At 25.9% G+C, this 20,489-nt stretch overlaps 7 protein-coding genes and 1 long non-coding RNA gene across 13 annotated transcripts; 4 read left to right on the top strand and 4 right to left on the bottom strand.

The window, feature by feature from the left end:
• Positions 1-288: 288 nt before the first annotated feature.
• On the top strand, positions 289-1,524 carry LOC124951098 (mitochondrial import receptor subunit TOM20 homolog). The gene is made up of 4 exons (XM_047498893.1): positions 289-505; positions 833-924; positions 1,013-1,186; positions 1,259-1,524. Exons 1-4 carry the CDS (start codon positions 379-381, stop codon positions 1,301-1,303), a joined length of 438 nt encoding a protein of 145 aa, XP_047354849.1. The 5' UTR covers positions 289-378; the 3' UTR covers positions 1,304-1,524.
• A 970-nt stretch (positions 1,525-2,494) lies between these two features.
• On the bottom strand, positions 2,495-5,937 carry LOC124951011 (porphobilinogen deaminase). The gene is made up of 6 exons (XM_047498685.1): positions 5,473-5,937; positions 4,867-4,939; positions 4,296-4,479; positions 3,768-4,038; positions 3,381-3,697; positions 2,495-3,285 (listed from the first exon to the last, which is right to left on the bottom strand). Exons 1-6 carry the CDS (start codon positions 5,521-5,523, stop codon positions 3,111-3,113), a joined length of 1,071 nt encoding a protein of 356 aa, XP_047354641.1. The 5' UTR covers positions 5,524-5,937; the 3' UTR covers positions 2,495-3,110.
• A 287-nt stretch (positions 5,938-6,224) lies between these two features.
• On the bottom strand, positions 6,225-9,774 carry LOC124951010 (BRO1 domain-containing protein BROX-like). Of its 3 annotated transcripts, none has more exons than XM_047498682.1 (8): positions 9,487-9,774; positions 8,787-8,988; positions 8,479-8,700; positions 8,295-8,390; positions 8,056-8,234; positions 7,800-7,975; positions 7,494-7,726; positions 6,225-7,410 (listed from the first exon to the last, which is right to left on the bottom strand). In XM_047498682.1, the coding sequence occupies exons 2-8, from the start codon at positions 8,885-8,887 to the stop codon at positions 7,164-7,166; spliced, it is 1,254 nt and encodes a 417-aa protein (XP_047354638.1). In that variant the 5' UTR covers positions 8,888-8,988; positions 9,487-9,774; the 3' UTR covers positions 6,225-7,163. The 3 variants fall into 3 exon arrangements, with proteins under 3 accessions (XP_047354638.1, XP_047354637.1, XP_047354639.1); XM_047498683.1 differs by lacking the exon at positions 9,487-9,774 and having other exon boundaries at positions 6,240-6,281; positions 7,147-7,410; positions 8,787-9,159; XM_047498681.1 differs by lacking the exon at positions 9,487-9,774 and having other exon boundaries at positions 8,787-9,158.
• On the top strand, positions 8,790-10,511 carry LOC124951012 (lactoylglutathione lyase). Its single transcript, XM_047498686.1, has 4 exons — positions 8,790-9,108; positions 9,510-9,805; positions 9,879-9,946; positions 10,057-10,511. The coding sequence occupies exons 2-4, from the start codon at positions 9,510-9,512 to the stop codon at positions 10,242-10,244; spliced, it is 552 nt and encodes a 183-aa protein (XP_047354642.1). The 5' UTR covers positions 8,790-9,108; the 3' UTR covers positions 10,245-10,511.
• Positions 10,512-11,209: 698 nt separating this feature from the next.
• On the bottom strand, positions 11,210-16,786 carry LOC124951044 (protein DENND6A). 2 transcript variants are annotated; one of them, XM_047498773.1, is made up of 9 exons: positions 14,107-16,786; positions 13,707-14,025; positions 13,358-13,630; positions 13,093-13,278; positions 12,743-12,990; positions 12,482-12,672; positions 12,145-12,413; positions 11,855-12,067; positions 11,210-11,786 (listed from the first exon to the last, which is right to left on the bottom strand). In XM_047498773.1, the coding sequence occupies exons 2-9, from the start codon at positions 13,854-13,856 to the stop codon at positions 11,586-11,588; spliced, it is 1,731 nt and encodes a 576-aa protein (XP_047354729.1). In that variant the 5' UTR covers positions 13,857-14,025; positions 14,107-16,786; the 3' UTR covers positions 11,210-11,585. The 2 variants fall into 2 exon arrangements, with proteins under 2 accessions (XP_047354729.1, XP_047354730.1); XM_047498774.1 differs by having other exon boundaries at positions 14,525-16,786.
• LOC124951045 lies at positions 14,425-16,767 on the top strand. 2 transcript variants are annotated; one of them, XM_047498777.1, is made up of 5 exons: positions 14,430-15,672; positions 15,759-16,020; positions 16,096-16,303; positions 16,372-16,501; positions 16,574-16,767. In XM_047498777.1, the coding sequence occupies exons 1-5, from the start codon at positions 15,339-15,341 to the stop codon at positions 16,663-16,665; spliced, it is 1,026 nt and encodes a 341-aa protein (XP_047354733.1). In that variant the 5' UTR covers positions 14,430-15,338; the 3' UTR covers positions 16,666-16,767. The 2 variants fall into 2 exon arrangements, with proteins under 2 accessions (XP_047354732.1, XP_047354733.1); XM_047498776.1 differs by having other exon boundaries at positions 14,425-15,672; positions 16,372-16,767.
• Positions 16,787-16,881: 95 nt separating the features above from the next.
• On the bottom strand, positions 16,882-18,833 carry LOC124950846 (transmembrane protein 41 homolog). Of its 2 annotated transcripts, none has more exons than XM_047498223.1 (4): positions 18,664-18,833; positions 18,146-18,266; positions 17,938-18,066; positions 16,882-17,849 (listed from the first exon to the last, which is right to left on the bottom strand). In XM_047498223.1, exons 1-4 carry the CDS (start codon positions 18,689-18,691, stop codon positions 17,342-17,344), a joined length of 786 nt encoding a protein of 261 aa, XP_047354179.1. In that variant the 5' UTR covers positions 18,692-18,833; the 3' UTR covers positions 16,882-17,341. The 2 variants fall into 2 exon arrangements, with proteins under 2 accessions (XP_047354179.1, XP_047354178.1); XM_047498222.1 differs by having other exon boundaries at positions 16,884-17,849; positions 18,146-18,269; positions 18,664-18,832.
• Positions 18,834-19,210: 377 nt separating this feature from the next.
• On the top strand, positions 19,211-20,422 carry LOC124950836. The gene is made up of 2 exons (XR_007101444.1): positions 19,211-19,498; positions 19,820-20,422. It is a non-coding gene; the product is annotated as an uncharacterized LOC124950836 (long non-coding RNA).
• The last annotated feature ends 67 nt before the right edge of the window (positions 20,423-20,489 follow it).

The following is a 20,489-nucleotide window of genomic DNA, read 5'->3' as shown; positions in this document are numbered from 1 at the left end:
TTTTCATATATAGATATATGAATATATATGTATATATATATATATATATATATATATATATATACATATATATATATGTATATATGCTAATATTATTCTAAGGAATTTATTATTAAAAATATACATTTCTTTATATATGAACTAGGCATAATTTCAAAATTCGTTCAGATTGGTTAAAAAATGTTGAACGTTTAACCAATCCGTAAAATGCATATTTGGATGACCAGCTTTAGTGAGCGCACAAAAGAACGTGCCTTAATTATCAATTTGTTCACACTGATACACACTAGAGGGAAGATAGCCTTTTTCGTGATGGTCGAAGATGCAATGAGGCGTTTATAAGTTTCACTATTATATTATTTAAAGTTATTTATCAGAATGACCATGATTTCAAAAGCTGCAGTGGGTATTGCCGTTGGCATTGCCGGTATTTTTGTTGGCTATTGTTTTTATTTTGATAAAAAACGCCGTAGTGATCCAGATTTTAAAAAGAAACTACGTGAACGTAAGTACAGCAATTTGATATCATTCACATGGTCTTAATAATTACACTTTTTATATTATATAAATTGTTCACGTGTTCACATAGAATTGTGAAATAATTTTGAAAATTTTGAACTATGGAGTTATATAAAAAGAAAAAATAATTCATTTTGTTAATTTCTTTTTTATATTCAATTTAATATTTTCATATAGATATTTACATGGTAACTCATTGTAAATTATTTTAACTATATTTAATTAAAACATTTGATATGTTATGTTTTATACATAAAAAAATAAATGCAATTTATTATTATTTTATCAGATCTGTTAATTATTGTTATTTTAGGAAGACGTGCTAAAAAACAAGCACAGAAAGCAAGTTCTAAGATACCAGATCTTAAAGATCATGAGACAGTACAGAAATTCTTCTTGCAAGAGGTTAATATAAACATTATTACATTATTACTCAAATATTTCCATGTAAAATATATCTGTATTATAAAAGCAAAATATTGATTATTAATAGGTACAACTCGGAGAAGAAATGCTTATGTATGGCAATGTAGAAAGTGGAATAGAACATTTAGCCAATGCAGTTGCAGTTTGTGGCCAACCTAGTCACTTATTGCAAGTTCTTGAAAAAACACTGCCACCTCAAATTTTTAATCTTTTGTTGCAAAGAATACCGTCTGTTGGCCATGTAAATATGTTTTAAGGTATTTTTTATACTTATTGATTAAAAGTAAATAAGTTTCTCCAATATCTTTTACAGAAGCTAGTTACTCAAACTGCAATGTCAGAAGAAGATGTTGAATAGAATATTATAGATAAACATTGGATTTTTAAATAAAATTTGGCATTAGTAAAATGTATACACTCATTTTGCATACTGTAGTCGCTACCATAACTTGACTTTTTGGTAATTATAATAATCTTATATAATTTATAAGGTAGTAAAAAACATTCATTTTATATTATGATAAGTTGCAATTATAAATACAAGTTTATATTTACATGTATAAATACTTTTATTTCATACATTTTTAATTGACTAATAGTTCTAGTCATTAAATATTTCATTTTCCTTTATAAATTATATAGAATAAGAATAAACTTATTTGTGTTTCATAAAATTAAAAGTACTAGGGGACTATATGATCTATAATTTGATTAAATATATTTAACTGAAGATTTTCAGTAATTGTGAATAAATTGCATTAAGTTAGATAATTCTAATTATCTGGCTTATCTATATGCAATAAGAAAATACACTATAAAGGATTTAATAATCAATTGTATTATTTTTATTATTGATGTTTCTTTCAACATTTGCTTGCATCTATATAAAGATATTCTGTACTTTATGAACACTTTATGATCTCTGTATTAAAAGAATCTTTATAACAAACAGAATGTTAAAACAGTTATATATAATATTATTTTCTATAATAGGCACTAGCACATAAAACAATTACAGTTATTTTTTGTATAAAAAAAAAAAAATATTCTATATTCTTATAAAAGTACATTGCGCGCACTATGTAAGCAATAAAGATGTTATACAGTTTCTATCAGATAAGATTACAAAATGGTTGTATCTATAAAGCATGAGCACAAATTAAATGTTATTAATAAAAAATATTACCAAAGTTACTCACCATAATGTTACATAAGATTCAAGAATTTATATTTGTTTGATTAATATAAAAACAGGTATAGCTTATTTTAAAATAATTAATTAATGCTTTTTAATTTAATTATTATAAAATACAAGATTTCAAGTATTGCGTTTCTCTCTCTTTTGTTTATTAATATATAATGTATGTACAAATTCTATTATCTTCTATATTTCCAATGTATTTTATATACATTTACGAAGAACAGATTTTTACATTATTTTTCTCATTTTTACGTATAATTATATTATTGTATAAAATCATAAGCTGTTAAATAAAACTTGAATCTAAAGAAATTTTATATAAAATATTTTACGATTAATATTCTTTAAATAATAATACTATATATCTGGTATTTTTATATTTTTCATAATGAAAGAGAGTTATAATATAATATTTTTGTAGTATTTTATCTAAAAAAGTATTTGATGAACAGTTGATACGTAAATTCATGAAATTACATCACATATGTTCAAACAATTTGATAAGAGGCAGTGTATATACTATATGGAACTTTCATATTAAAAAGTACAAAATTATATGTTAATCAAAATTTTAGTTGGAGAATTTACTTAGAATAAAACATAAAAAGTTTTATGTAAATTTCAGTAATTTATACATGTTATAGTACTAATAATGAATCCGCAAATTACATTAAAGAATCAGTTTTTATTTACAATATGAATTCTGCTCTGTTTCTATCATTAACGTTAATTATTTTATTGGATTTATTTATATTTCGTAAATATTTTATATATATATATATATTACAATATGAAAAATTGTTTTCTTGATTGGAGAAACGAAGAAATAAAAATTGAATTAACTGATAATTATTTAAAAAAAGATCTAAAATTGACAATTACGTTACATTCTTAATTCTATATCTCTTTAAAGCACCATTTTAAGGAACAATAAACAATTCGTTCGTACAATTAACGTAGTTTTTCAATCAGAATTTAAAATTTCGTTTCTAGCTCTTAGCATTACTTCAAGAGCATTTTTGTTTATCAATTTTGCTGCAATATCTTTGCCTAATTGTTCTGCACCTAAAAGACTTAGGCTACTTATATTACCTGGCGCAACACTGCAATATAGGCGGGGTTCTCTATATGGGCATTTTCTATGTAACACAATAAATGATATATAAAATATATATAGTAGATGTAATAAAATATATTAAATATATTAAACTGTATAATATTTACAAATACTTACTTTGGAGGTTCTCCATCATCATCTGGTATATAAAGTTCACTTTTTATTGTATCTTTTATTAAAGTTTGACCATCAAGGGACCATACTGCTCCAGTAATAGTTAAATCTTTTCCAGTTAAAGAGGAAGAAACTGCAACTGGTGCAGAACACCCACCACCGAGTGTTTTTAAAAAAGATCGCTCGCATACACATCTCAATGTTGTATCGACATCATGCAAAGGTTCTAAAAGAGATAATATTTTCCAATCAGATTCTCTGCATTCTATTCCTAATGCTCCCTGACCAACAGCATACAAAGCTTCTTCTGGTTCTAATATCTGTAAATAAATAGAATCATATATTTAATATGTACTCTAATAGAAAGTAATCATCCCATAGAAATATTACCTGACTTATTCTGTCTTCCCATCCCATTCTTTTCAACCCAGCAGTGGCTAAAATAATTGCAGCAAATGGGCTGTCTTCGTCATCTAATTTTTTTAATCTAGTATTTAAATTACCACGTATATTTTGAACAGTTAAGTGCTGCATATTTCTAGATAATTGGGCTGATCTTCTTAATGAACTAGTTCCTATAACACTTCCTTTTGGTAATGTAGATAATGTTTTGTCTTTATATTTTTTTGACATTACAACTGCATCACGTGGATCTTCACGTCTAAAAGAGATTTTTATTTTCAAGACTATTTTGTAATAAAATAATAACAAAACAACATAATAAATTTTAAACGAAAAAAGAAAAAAAAACCTTCAAATTAGGACAATGTTTTTTTTCATGAACACATTTTAATTTTATATATAACATAAATTAAACATACTCAAATGTAACGCTACTAAAATACAAAGTTATATTATTTGTTATATTAAGAATATCCAACTAAAAATTATTAATAGTATTACTTTGTATCTACTTACTTCAATATTGCTCCAAGTACCATTCCTTGTGGCAATATTGTAGGTAAGTCTTTTAATGAATGTACTAAAAAATCAACACGGCCAGTTTCTAAAGCAAGTTCTAATTCTTCTGTGAATAACGATTTTTCTCCAATTTTAGGTAAAGATTTATCTAATATTTTATCACCTTTTGTATTCATGGTCACTAAAAGCATATAATAAATATAAATAAAAATTTTTTTTCAAAATACACACACATATATTTTTAGTAATATATATATATATATATATATATATATATATATATATATATATATAGATCCTAATATAACAGATCCTAAGATAACAGCTTTATTTCATTTTTAGTAATATATATATATATATATATATATATGAAACAAAGCTGTTATCTTTAAGTGCCTCAAGAGTTACGTAATATATTAAAGTCTATAATAAATAATGATAATATATTTGATTAGTCATGATGTTTAAATCTATATATAAAGAAAAATTATTATTTATTTCATATATTTCTTCTTTTTTTATATCAATAATCCTTATATTTAATTACATGAAAAATGTTTCTTCTCACCTATTTCGAACTTCTTTTTCGGATAAATATTCTTCAAACTGTCTATTACATATCTAGTTTGAATTAGTGCCAACTAAAAACATAAAAAGAAAATAAATTTAATAAATAAGCAATAAGATTTGATAGTTTGTTTATAAATTATATTATGTAAAAAATATCTAATAAAAAAAACAATGATAAGAAGAAATTCTCTCTATAATACAATTCGTATGAAGTAATTTTTTCTGTCATTATAAAACAATTATTATCTTACAAATTGCTGACTAAACATGAAGTACAATAAGAAAATATATGAAGTCCTGATTTATTAATAATATAAGAATGAATATTCAAGATATAAATTAAATATGTAAGAAAATTTTGTTATTTTTATTTCATTTCTTTTTATTTTTTTATTTTTTATTTGTTTATTTTTTTTTTATTTTTTTAAAATAAATTAATTTAATCTTAAAAAAAGAAAAGAAATGAAATAAAAATAGATATCAATCTGTTAATAAGAAGTTTTATTGACGATATGCAAAATTGGTATAATTTAAATTCACGTAATAATCTATTCGTCACCTATACTTTTTTTTTTTTTTACAAATAACATACCATTACACTTACCTCGCTCTTTCGAGATCCAACACGGATTACGTCATATGTCTCTTTATTCATTATGGTAATAAATTCAACTTACGCACGAATGTTCTTAAGATAGTGCTTTGAAAAAAAATAGAATTATTTTCTTGTGGAATGTATTAGAGATATACCATGATCAAATACAACACATAAAAAATGAATAATTAGGTCAAAGACACAAAATACTTTCACTACACTTGAGAGAAACCGTAACCTATAATACACAATATTGTAACTTCTTTCTTGAATAAAAATGAAATCATTATATTTTGGAACTTTCGTTAGTTTTTATTATTGTATTTTATTTGATTTCACAGTCACTGACACTGCAGCAGAAAGTGAAATTAACTATGCTAATTATTAGAAATTTTACATTCTTATGTGCATAATTTCTACTTCTACACATGGAAGCGCGTGGCAACAGACTAACCGAAGTTGACCGAACTTTATTCGATATCATTGTGACGTACCGGATATCTTTGGTTAGATGGAAGGAGAAAGGACAGACATCTAAGATCTAATATAAAAATAAATTTTGGTAAGAATTATAAAATCAAATTATTAAAGAAATTAGTAGACATACAATTATTTTCTTAATATTATTTTATTTTTACGTTTAAAAAATATTTTATGAATATCTTTATAGAATGATATATAATACTTGAAAGAAAAATTATCTTGTATCTTAATAAAGATAACTTTCTTTAACATATAGATACATAAATTAATCTTACAATGTTTTTTTTTTTTTTATCACAAGAAAATAATTCCACGATGGTTCACATTTTAATAATCTGTGAAAACAATTATTTTTTAATCAATAAAACTTTCAAATAAGTCACAATGTAAATAGAATAAAATATAACAAAGGTATCATAGCTTAATTGTATTATCTAAAAATTTATATAATAAAGCTCATCAACTTATAAGTGCACAACATATAGTCTTCTTACATAATATATTTTTATCATGCATTTCCTATTTTAAAACTGAGCAGTATTTAAATACTTGTTTTATGTACAGCTTACATAACATGATTTAAATGCTTTTTTCGAAAATAGTTCCTATTAAAAATATATAAAAAAAAGTTATTGTTCTTCGGTGAAATGTGTACAATACATTAATTTTCATTATAACTTTGCACATAATTATAGATGTAGAAGCATTATTTATATAAAAATTGACTAGCTCAAATTTTGTATGTGCGTGTCTTAAATCACAGGAAAATCAGCAGTTCATAATAACTTAAACGATACTTAAGCAAAAACAATAATAATAAAAATAACAATATTTTCAACATTAATAAAACAGTTTTTCGCTTTCAATGATAATACATATCTTCACACTACATATAAAAGCTTAGTTTCGTGTAGATCGGATCTACTGCTGTATATTATTAAAAGATTTTAAATAATTCTTATTGTGTTATATTTTATGTTTTTTGTAATCAAGTATATAGAAAACTAAATATATTAATCAAGTATATAGAAAACTAAATATATTAGCACCAATGGCTAAGCAACTGAATATATATATTTATACTTCTATTAGTTTAATTTGAAATGTTTATAAGCTTATGACAATTTGCAATCGATACCATAATAAATATAAAAGAGGCATATTATATTTAAAACACTTGTAAAGTATTTACACAGTTACCTTGTGTATTAAAACATTTATTGTAGTACACATCCACTTTCATTTTTTGGTTCCTTACTACTTTGATGAACAGTTTCTTCTTTAACAGGTGGTAAATTCTGTTCTTTTTCTGTTTTAGCTGGAGTTACTCCAACCAATATTTTGTAAACACCTAAATTCCATATAGAATTAGGAGAAGGCATTTGAAAATCAATAGGACTAACAAGACCAAAAGTAGCTTTAGTATCCAGAGATGGTATTTCTCCTGGTACTTTATGATGATATCTGGAGAATTGCATTTAATTATTGTTATTTTTATAAATAATTATTTCTTGCAAAACAAATATTGTTATTAAAAATATACTTACATAAGGCCATTTTCCCTATTACATTTATCTAGTGTGAGTTTTACTGTAGGAGCCAATCTTTTAAAGACAGTGTGTTGATCAGGTTTTACACGAGGTGCAGGACCATTTGTTTTACCATATTCTTGACATAATACTTTTGCTTTCTTAAGGCAACTATCACTCTCTTGTAGTGCTCTAATTGCTTCCCCACATTTATCCATAGCCAATAAATTTGCTCCACAGTAATTATAGGCCTGTAAGAACATGTCTGAATCAGATATACTTTTGTATTTAAAATTGATACAATTTACAATATATATATCTTACATAGGATTGATAAAATGCTGCTTTTAGTTCTAAGTATTTAATCCATTGAGTAGATATTTCTGGCTTAAAGGGACGTAATGTGTTAGCAGCATCTAAGAACAATTTACTTGTTTCATTTGCCAATGCTGATATTAAACTTGCATTATGTTTTAACTCCATTGCTCTTGCCACAGTTACTAAAATATAATTTATATAATAATTTAATAAATGTTTATATTGATTGAGAAAATATATAAACTTGAAAAACTAATTAAACCTTCTTGCGCTTCTGCAGTACATTGATTTACATATGCATTTATTAGACGTGGATCTAAATCACTTCCTAAAGGTGGAGGATTTGCCAATTGAGGTAGAAATTCAGTTTGTACAAATGTAAATATACCTGCAGCACGTCTTAACATACTATGTACATTTTTTGCCTCATCCATTGTTATGCTGTATCGTAACAAAAAATGTTTAAAAAAAATTTATTATTTTTCCTATATAAATACTTACTCATCCTTTGCAGCAATCATTGCTGCATGTTTCATATACCAAAGACCCACATTTACACTCATGTTAGCTGCTTCATAAACTGAATCAGCATTAGAACTATAAAAAAAGATGTAAACTTAGATAATAAATTATATATTAATTTAGTTTATAATATCCTAATTTAGTTTATGGATAAATGCATTACAAGGTATTTGTTCCAAGTAATGTATGCGTCCATTTGAATACAAGAATATTTCTGAGTTTACTAAGATTTGGCCTTCCTACATATTCCTCAGAAGTATTTATTTCCCAAATAAATCCATACAACAAACTGAGATAACTCAAGAAGGCTGGTTCAATAGAATCGCTCGTATTGTTAGCATTTCTTATTAAGTCTAGTAGACGATGTCTAGATAATTTTAAATCACTGAAATATAAGAAAAAAAATTATTGTTTATATTTGTAAAATAAATCAAGATATGTAACAATAACTTTTCCTTTCAATATACTAACCTACAAAGTTTCCTAGTAGCGTCTGTAGGATTGCTAATTTTAAATTCAAATTTTTGATTTGTTGTCGCTTTTAAATTATTACGATGAAACCAGTGTGCCATTTTTGATATAACACACTTAATAATTAACAAATCAATCAGGAAAACGTTACCTTATTTGATTTGTCAGTTTTGACAGATAAGATAAATGAAGCAGACGGTACCTATAGGTTAATGAAAGATACTTTAACTCGTACGATACAACGTGAATCCTTAATCATAAGCGCACTTCCGTTTTGTGAGTGAACGATATTAATTTTTACTTTTTCGCTACTTCAGAAAAGGTAAGAAGTAAATAAGACATCGTTTATTCTTTTTATATAACGCAAGCATTTTCTGAGATAAAATTATTATATGAACTGTTATAATTTAATATAAAATATAGGCAGACACGTAACTAACCTTTACTATAATATCAAAACATAGGATTTTCAAAGTTACAGTATTTCTATTAAATCTGTATTTATTATATTATTATATCTTGTAATTATAATGTGCAAACATTCGTATTTTTATAACGTATATATCTATATTACATTTTTAAAGACTCTACAAAGTATTATGACCTTGAATGATAATGTTATTTTATCTATAAGATAATCAATTAATATTGAAAAATGTTACTATCTTTATAAATATAAAAAAAATAAATTATTAATTACTTTATAAAAAAATGTTATTTCAGATGGGCGAGCCTTCTGGATTAACCAACAGCGAAGCTCGTGAGCTTTGTAAGGAAGCAGATCCAGTAACAAATAATTATATTATGCAACAAACAATGTATCGTATTAAAGATCCAAGAAAATCATTACCTTTCTATACAGAAGTTCTTGGAATGCACTTGTTACAAAAACTTGACTTCCCTGAAATGAAATTTTCTATTTATTTTCTTGGTTATGAAAATCCGAAGGATATACCAACAGACAGAAGAGAAAGCATTGAATGGACCTTTTCTAGAAAAGCTACTATAGAATTGACCCAGTATGTATTGTAATAAGTAAGCATAAACATGAATCAGTAATTGATATAACTCTTTATGATCATTTTGTTTTAGCAACTGGGGTACAGAAACTGATCCAGATGCAAAATATCATAATGGGAATTCTGATCCTAGAGGATATGGTAAAGCATATATTTTTTATGAATTTTTCTATATGTATCTATAAAAATTATAACAGTATTTTAAAAAATAATGTATATAACAATGTTAACATTTTATTTATTAAATTTAGGTCACATTGGAATTGCTGTTGATAATGTAGAACAAGCATGTGAAAGATTTGAAAAGTTTAATGTTGAATTTACAAAAAGACCTAACGATGGTAAAATGAAGGGCATTGCTTTTATCAAAGATCCAGATGGTTATTTGATTGAAATTTTAAGTCCATCTACTATTGCAAACATTGTTCTTAACCATTAAGATATTTTAAATTTTTTCGTACAAATGATCAATATACAATGATCATATACAATGATCAATATACACGAGTTAAACAAGCAATGCATAATTGAAACAAAAAACTGAATAAACATACCAAACTCGCTGAATAAACTAACAAATTTTAATTTTATGTATGACACACAAACATATATATATAGCAATTGTACATTCTATTCCTAGATCATGTAATATGTACAGTAGTATGTGTATCTGTAAAGCAAATAAAATCAAAATATTTATTTTTCATTTCATGCTTGTTAGTTGTGTAAAATTAATAAGTGTTTTAATGTACGTTTTCAAATATACTACAATCCGAATACAGTGTTACTCTAAGGAGAATATCAAATTTTTTTTATATTTTACGACTCTACGTGACGCCAAATTTGATATATGAAAAAATATACTGCTTTTATATAAGAATTGTCATCTCTATTAAATCCTGTATAATAATAAAGTAGAATATTATTAAAATAAATTTTTATTCCATTCTTAATATTCATTAATATTTACAATTCTTGTCTCAAATCCACATGTTCAATCTTTTTTTTTTTCAATTATAATAAAGTGAATTTTGAATTCACGTTACACATTTATTTGGAGAGATTCTTAATATTTTAATAGAGTATTTTATATGTAAAATAAAATTAAAACCGGCACGCGGATATGAGTATATAATATCAAATTTGAATGCAAGAGTTTTAATATTGTAAGGAATAAAACAAGGATGAATAATGACCTTACAAATTTCAAAGATTAAAGAAACACGAATTTTTCCAATTAAAAGAAGATTTCATGAATAATATATATAAAAAATAATATGGATTAAAAAATATTATATGTGTAAATGGAAGTTACTTAAAAAGTTTTAAACATTTTAAAGACAGTTCTTTTCTTATCTTATTCATAAACTAGATAATATATAATTCATTTTTTATAAGTATTTTTAAAGAGTATTATATATATATATATATATATAATAAGATTATTATATATATAATAAGAGTATTATATACATATATATATATACACACTTACATTAAAGAAATAAAGCATAACTAAAACCTTTCTAAAATTCTACCGCAAGTTCAGTCAGCATTTAAATTTACATCTTTTATATCTTTCATATGTATATGATTCACGTTATTTCTTTATATCATAGTCATTAATGTTTAAAAATCTAGAAGCTTCATGTATTATTGGAAGCTTAATTTTGTTTATGCATTTACATCGACATTGGCATATGATGTTGGTTCCCAATTAAACTAATAGCAGTAAATAGAATTACTAACGAGTTTTAAAATTAATAATATAATCGTATTGTCAAGACTTGTGGCTTAAAATAACTTGTAAATCATCTGGCAATGTATGCGTAATGTCATTTATTCTTTCTTGAAGTTTTTTTCTGATTGTATCATCAATGGATATATCATTAATACAACTTTTCTCCAATTTTTGTCGAATTTTAAGGATCATATCCACAACTTCTACTTCTTGCTTTCCTCGTACCCATGTTTTTAAGTCCTACACATTAATAGAATTCAATAAATGTGCTAGCTAGCAATTTTTACTAGAACAACAATAATACATACAGCTTGCGATAATGCTTCCAATTGTATCACTTGTAATTTTTGAGCTAGTTCTGTATATCTGGCATGAAACCAACCCGAAAAATTAGGTGATCTAAAAAATCGTTTGTATAATCCCACCCAATCTCCTTTTATACCTGTAGTTAATTGAGGTCCCAAACTACTTAACGTAGCTAAAAAGTCATCCTGATTAAATAATTGTGGTATTGGAGTCGCCTAAGATAAACAATTTTTTTATTAATTTATTTATTTTAATCAGTAAAAGATTTTTATATGAATTGAAATATTATTACTTTGAAGGGTGATATGTCCTTTTGTAAAGGCATAAGACTTGCAATATATCTTTCTAAAGGAATCATAAAACTTTCAGTCAATTCCATTAAGTGACGTTTCAAAAGAGCTGTTTGTGCTTCACCCGGTCTTTTTGTTTGAATACCTCTCAAAAGCTTTTTTAATATTGTTTTATCTTTTTGCAGAAAAGATTTGTATTGTGTATAAACACCTGGTTTTGAATCTAATACCTTGAGATTCTCTGATTTTTTTATTCTATATTTTTGAGTTTCTGAAATATATAAATAATGTACACACATACACATATATTTTCTTTATTTTCATCTGTTGAAAACTTACCACTAGTTCCACCATTACTTATCCTAATGATGTGAGGCCAATGTTGTAAAGTTTTGGCAAAAAATGGATTCGTGACACCTAGTATTACAGCAGGTGGAATAGGAGCATCCGTGGTATATTCTTTAAATTCAGAATCGTGAATCGTAAAATATGGACGATGATCAGCACAGTATTTCAATGGTGTTATCATACTAATAAAACAGATCATTAGTAATTCCTAATTTTTCCACAATGATCATGAGTTTTTACCTATGTACTTACGCAATAAGTGCTTGAACCATCTCTGAACATGTAGTTGGTGAGGAAGCCATTACTACAATAGGTTCACTAAGTAATACTAACTCCCACAATAAATGTATATGACTCACTACACTAGCTAAAGTTTTGAACATATCACTTTCGTATGCAGAAGTTAAAATTAATCTTCGTGTTGCATGCACGTTTGGTGCATGATCCATTGCTGCAATACATGGTACAGCAGCCTTATAATTTTGATTTGGAATGTATGTCTAAAATCAATAAAATGTAATATAGCTACTATTAAAAAAAAAAAAAAAATTATTTATAGATATAAAAAAGTTTTGAATAAATGTTTATATAATAGTGCAAACCTGAAATAAAACACCCATAAGAGGTAAATGAACAATTTGACCAGGACCAGGAAGTGGCCAACGATCTATCTCTCGTACAACTGCTTCCATGACTGCATCACCACGATCAAAAAACTCTGGTGCAATCAAAGCACACAATTCACAGAATAAATTGATAAATGGCAGTTTTGTGATGATGACGATACTCTGAAAATAATATATATGTATATATGCATGTGTGTGCTTTATTAATTAAATATATGCATATTCTCTTAAAACTTTCTACTTTTTGAAAATATCCTCTTGGTAAAGATTTGTCTTTAACTTGACGAAAATATACATAGCCCCAATAATAATCCTTATCACATTGTAGAAAACAAGGTGTTCTTCTATTATATTCCTGTAAAGCTGGTGTGTCTTGAATCATATTTCCATTTTGTCTTATTCTTACATGATATTGAGTATCTCCCATACAACCAGAATTAGAATCAGGAAATGCTAAGTAACATACATTAGATCTTTCTTGTTCAGAGAGTTGTATATGATTTGGATAAACCGCCTATTTCGCAAAAATATTTTAATTAAAGGAGGCACAATATAGGCACAATGATATATTAAATTTTTTATACAGTTACCTCTATAGCTTGACCTAATTCAAGGTCAAAAGTAACGATACATATACAATGCACCCAATTAGTAAATCGTTCCCACTTTGCATATACTGTTTCTTCCTTACTTTTTGAGATATGTAAGTCTGTATATGTTGAACAAGAGGGAACTGACATTGTTTAATAATAAATAAATTCTTTACTATATCGAGCATTGGTATACAATTATACTTTGATAATACAACATCACATAGAATTTCTCTATTAATATAATGCTCTTTTAATTTACTAATAATATAACATAATATTAATTTTTACAACAAACTTCGCATAGATATAAGAACATCTGAAAAATATATTCAATTATTTAATAAAGTATAGTGCATGTAAAAAGTTTGTATGTAAAATTTAATAGCAAAAAACTTACATGATATCACTGTATGTATTATACATTGTACTATATTTATTGACTATGATCATTTATTAAGAAATATTTAATATTAACAATTATATATTTCTTCATTTCTACATTTATTTTTCATTGTGTTCCTTTGAAGGATATTTTAAAATTAATCATTCTAATGCATAATCATGCTGTATTAATTCCAGGAAATGCACAAATACAATATCAGATAAATGTTTATTTAATGAATGTATGGAAGCATAATAAATGCATCTATTTCATCGTAATTAATTTTATCGTAATTAATATTTATTATTTCCCTTTATGCATTTTTTATATGCTTACGGTACGTTGTTAAGTATGTTCGACTAACTTTTGAAGTAGGAATAGAAATTCGAGCATGTGATATGCGCGTAAAGTATAAATCAGTGTTTTTATTCACCATAAACAGATATGAACGTTGATACTCGTAGACACTCTCGCCATTCACTCCAAATTCAGCGAAGAAAGTCTTCATAGTGTTCAATGCTGAGAGCACGAATTCTAACCTCCAAATTCGTGTGCATACGTGTATATATTATTACAGCTTATTAAATTAACACTGTAAATAGCCGATATATGTACCAATAAAAGCTTTTTTCGTGTATTATAATTTCACCGTATGTCACAATAATTCTCCTTCATGTTAATCTTAAAAAATATATAACATTTTCTTCTTAACAAAGAATCAAGAGAAATGAAGAGCATGATCTTTCTCAAGAATTCGATCATTCAAAGTATCGGAAATGTCCATCACTTGTCACAATCGTCTGAATATTGACGCAACTTTTTTTACGACTATTGCGATTATTTTGAATTATAAATTTTCATTGGCTGATTTTAAGCCCGCCAAAATATGTCAATCTTACAATTTCGAAAAACGATAAAAGTGAAAGAGTTGTACAATATGTTCGTGACATGATTTAACCTATGACCTTGAGCTTTCGATACGTATTTTGTAATTTAATTCGTAATAATATATTCAATGAAACTATTTTTTAAATCTAACGTTTCTTATTTATTTGATACGAATGCCATTTGTATTTTTAAAAGTGAACACAGCGAAAAGAAAGTTACGTTTATTTAAACGTTGTTTCCCCTTAATAAATCAGTAACATAGAATGAGACAATTGTCGCTTGTGATTTCATAACCTTTTCTTCTAATTTCTAATACGTTTTTACATTTATTACAACATTTGAATAGTTTGTTTTAAAAAATGGCTAATTTAAGTGCATATAAACAACAAATACGACTTATCAAACAATATGCTCTTGAACATAATATATCAGAATCACAAACCACTGAGATATTTAACAAGTGTTTTCAAATGCTTGAGATAAAATATAGTAAAAAAACTTGGAGTATTTTAAAATTATTAAAATATATTACAACATTTATATGTGTATTATTAATTATTTTCATTGGCCTATATAATCATCCTTTTTATAATACTATGGTATTGAGAAATCTGCAGAGTTCTATTTATCCTGGTTTAAAAATTTTGCGTAAAATAGCTTTACCAATTATTGAAAAGTATCCAATGTTGTCAGGTAGTATTAAAAAATAAATAATAGATATAATATTTAAAATATATTATTAAAATATTATTTACTTTATATTTTTTTTGTCCTTATAGAATTATATGATGAATGGTGTTTAGTTGAAAATCAATTTTTTTATGTTAGCGATATGGATTGTTGGCCATGTAGTATCATGAGTTCGGTACCTGATCTAACAAACCACAATATAACTAAAACATTTAATATTGGCATTCCCTATACAAAAGCAGAAAATAATGTAGCTGTTAATATGCAAGATTTATTTGAGATGTACTGGTATAATAATAATACATTTAAAGAAGATTCTAATAAAATATTTTCTAATAATGATGCATATCGGTAAGTTATATTGATAAATTATGTTTGACTTTATTATTATTTTATAAATGATCAAAATATGATCTTATCGTATAGCACCATCCATGATGTTATGGATAAAAGATTGGATATTTATCCTTCTGAGTCCCTTACGACTCATATAACATGGAGAATAAATCGTATGAAACCTGGAAGGATTATACGGAAATTGTTCCCAAAACCTATGGAAACTCCTAATTGGTGGGGTCAAAGTATAGAGAAATTTATATTTATTGATGAAGCAAACTCTCCACTTTATTCATTGGTATTAAATTAATATTAAAATGAAATAATAGATTAAAAAAGATAAGAAATTCTATGAATTTATTTCAGCCGAGACCTGAGTGCAGTAATGTTATATTAAGATTTACTGATGGAGCAAGGTTAATAAAGATGATGCCAAGCTTAGAATGTCAACAAAATTGCAAAACTTCTACAATTCTTCTTTCAAATGGATACACATGTATGTTTCTTTTTTATATCTATGGTCTATTTTTAATAGAAGGAAACCTACTAATTTTTATAATTCTTTTAGTATGGTATAATTGGTGGTATTGGCGTCCAATGAGTCTACCAGTTTCTAATTCAACTACTATTTCTATAAGTTATCTTACTTCATTTTGTTAGAATTATAAATTTTGTTAAGATTAATAAATAATAAATAGGTGCAATATAATACTTTTGCCAAAGTTTGTACAATAAATAATTTTATATTTTGTATCATCACAATTTATTTTATCTCAGACAATAATTTATCCTTTTGATATATATATGTAATGCTTTATCTTATATTTTTAGTAATTATTTACATATACTATAATTTATACAATGAAAATATAATGAAAAATATAATGAAAAAAGCCACATGCAAACATTTTATAAGAAATTAGAAATTGCTACAAGAAAGAATTTAACATATTTAAGAAACACAACAGACCAATATGCCAAATAGACATATTTGTAGATATCAAAAGAATAATAAAATAAATAAAAGAAGTATTGTAATTTGGATTAATATGCAATTTAACTAAAAAATATGATATAATAAGTTAATGTATTATTAACATCGGATTAAAAATAAATTTTCTCTATTAATATAATTGAATCTATTAATATAATTTGAAAATAATCAGATATGCAGAGGAATAAAAAATATATCCTCTTAAATAATAATTTTAAATTATTCACAGTTTTCTTAATAATTACTTTATTAACATGATATATTCCTAAATAGGAACATAAAATGCATCTCCAGCAAGCAGCACTGGGGAATGTCACAATATAAATAATTATCACTACCAATTTATTCAAACTTTTCTTTGAGTTTTTGTTTGCATAACACAGGTACTAAAGAAAGCAATGCAAAAATACATAAAATAATCATACTATTCCAGGACCATGCATCACTAGACGACGTTAAATTATGTAATGTTTGTCCTGCTTGTATTGCAACAAATGATGGTGGTGCAACACCAAAAAATGTGCCCACTGTGAAAGGTACTATAGGGACTCCTATTACAGGGCTAGCTAAATTTATGAACCAATTAGGTAGGAGTGGTGTTATTCGAAGAAATAGCATATAATTTAAAAGATGATCTTTATGCTTAGCTACCATCACTGTCCATTCATTAGCTTTTTCTGGGAAATATTTATATAATAACTTTCTTCCTAATAACGATGACAGAAGATAACAAAGCGTTGCACCCACTGCACTGCATGTACATACTAGTAAAAGTGCTATAGGAAAAGGGAATAAGAATCCAGATAATATAGATAGGAAAATAGATCCAGGAATTGCAAATGTTTGCAAACTGATTTGATACATATATGTAAGGAAAACAATATGAGAGATATTTATCGAATTAATGAAATATAAAATATACTTAAGACAAAGGATACAATATATAAGTAACAAAGAGTCCTGCCAGTACTTCAAAATAATAGAGATCCTTATATCTCCCTAATAATTTTCCAAGATTTTTTGCATCTTCTATATGAAAGGGTAATTTCATATATTGTTTTTCTTCCCTGTAAAATATAAAGAAATATGAAAAAAATTTATCTTAATTTAATGAACATGACAAATTATACAAAAGATGTTTCATACTCTGCTAATTCTGGAAAACTCATATAGACATAAGACAAAGCAGTTAGTGATGCAACGAATACCAAACTAACTGTTAATATAGCCCGTTTTGTTGAAGATTCTTCATTCATTTTTCTTGACTCTACTGTAAAAATAATACAATACAATCTAAAATGACATAAAATGTTACAAATTACAGGCTCATAATAAATAATATTTAAAACAATATATAATAATATTAATTTACATAGTTAGCCACGTAAGCAAATCGCGAAATCAGTTTAAAACGAAAAATATAAAAATACTTTGTTAAAATTGAAAATTAATATAAGTCGATACGATATATAGAAATTATATTTGAATAAATTATTGGATTTAAAAGATACGAAAAAGAGGTTATAATGATCTTTTAAACGCTATTACTTGAGAAATATAACGAATTAACAAAATTCTTAAAAGCAGAGAAAAAACATGACTATGTGATTATATGTACAGATACATATTTTTCAAAACAATTAATAAAATTATATTAATATTACCAGTATTTGTACTAATTCGTGCACTCATTTTTACGTCGTATTTTACTTGATAGCAGGAAAAACACTTCTTCCATTTATATTATCAAATGATTTACTTAAGATTTATGAATGTCGCATACTGTTTATACCATTTCATGCTACAACACGAGATACAAGAGCGCTCACTAGCGGTCGTTTAAGTTATTAACTAGTACACCGCCATATTGTCCCAGAAAAGCGAGTCAACAACTTGTAACCAATATTATTAGTAACGATTCTATAAAACTTATTAAATTTTTTACTTTGATTTTATCGGAAAAAAGTATTATATATCTATTATAATTCTTATGCAAATTCAAATGCAGAAACAAAACATAATGAGATATTATTTTAAATAATAATTTTTAATATTGATCTCAAGTATTTTTACCGCGCTTCGATTGTGTATCTTGTACATATGTTTTATGCTAGTTCATTAAAAATTTTTTGAATATAATATTTTAAAGTTATTCCTCATATATTTCTTTATTATTTGTGTTTTTATATGAAGAAATAAGAAAGTAAATAAGTAGACGATAAAAAAGAAAATTGTACTTAAGAAAAGTTAATGGAAACGAGAGAGGACAGAGAGAAAGAGAGAGAAAGAGAGAAAGAGAAAGTAGAAAATGAAAGGGATATTCGTTTTAAATACGATAGCGATATATGTATTTCTAGCTACAGGCGCTTTTTTTGATCAGAATTATGAAGAATATTCGATCTATTTTGGTACTTCCTTTCCTTTCCTACATCTCGACTCCTCGGACAGTCAAAAACGTACATACGTAATCTTGGAGTTTTCTATATATCGAATTAAGAGGTAATTTTGTAAAATGTAAATATTTATTATGAATTTGATTCGAAAGAAAGTAATAATCACTATCATTAATTATGAGCATCCTCTTATATGAATATAAAAAATAAACAAAAAAAAAAAAGAAAACAAATTTTTTATACATAAAACCTCATAATATATTCTTGAGCTTTACCATAGATATATCGGATCATTATGGAAGATCTAAAAAATCGTTTATACATTTTATCTAACTTTTCATCGCCGTTTGATCCTAAGCGCGCTATTACTGAGATATAGACAGTTATTAGGATGACGATCTTTATCTTTGTTTTCATGAAATTCCAGTCACGTAGAACGAAAGGTCGGCACGAGATGCAGGAAGGAGATGGGAGATATAACGTCGAGAGAGAAAGAAAGAGGGAGAAATAAAGTCTCTACAGCGAAGATCGCGTAGCGAGGACAAACTGGCATACCAAAGACAGACCAAGTCCAGATGCTGTCTGTCTTACTAAATGCGGCTGCATGGAGATCATAGAGTACTTTGGGATATCCTGTCTCGGGGAAATCGTTCGACATGAAACAGGAAGTGGGGACAGATCCTGTGCGAAGTCATACTTTGAAATCCCAGGGGTTAAAACGCTCCACATCGTATGCCTGTGTATCGTCACTGTTAACTTCTTACATTCCTACTCTTCCGTCCTTAAATTTTTTCATTTGTTTGAACAAAAAAGGCACTTTATACCACACATGAATTTTGAATGTGTGAATTCATTCATAATTATTTATTTTAATCAATTTATATCATTTGCTAGAAACCATATTAATATAAGGAAATTAATGTCCCTTTTTCAGGCTATTTTTCAAATATCCTATTTGTATAGAATTTAATTAAAATTGGTTTTTAATTATGAGATTAAAATTTTTTTTAAATGCAGATACAATAAGGTATGTATAATAAATATATCGAGTATATAAATATTATTTTTAATTCTTTGATTTATAAGTGTATCCATTT

This window comes from Vespa velutina, chromosome 8 (genome assembly GCF_912470025.1).
Source record: "Vespa velutina chromosome 8, iVesVel2.1, whole genome shotgun sequence".
NCBI classification, from domain to species: Eukaryota; Metazoa; Arthropoda; class Insecta; order Hymenoptera; family Vespidae; genus Vespa; species Vespa velutina.
The sequence above is the reverse complement of the archived record's forward strand: the minus strand, read 5'-3'. Positions and strand labels throughout refer to the sequence as shown.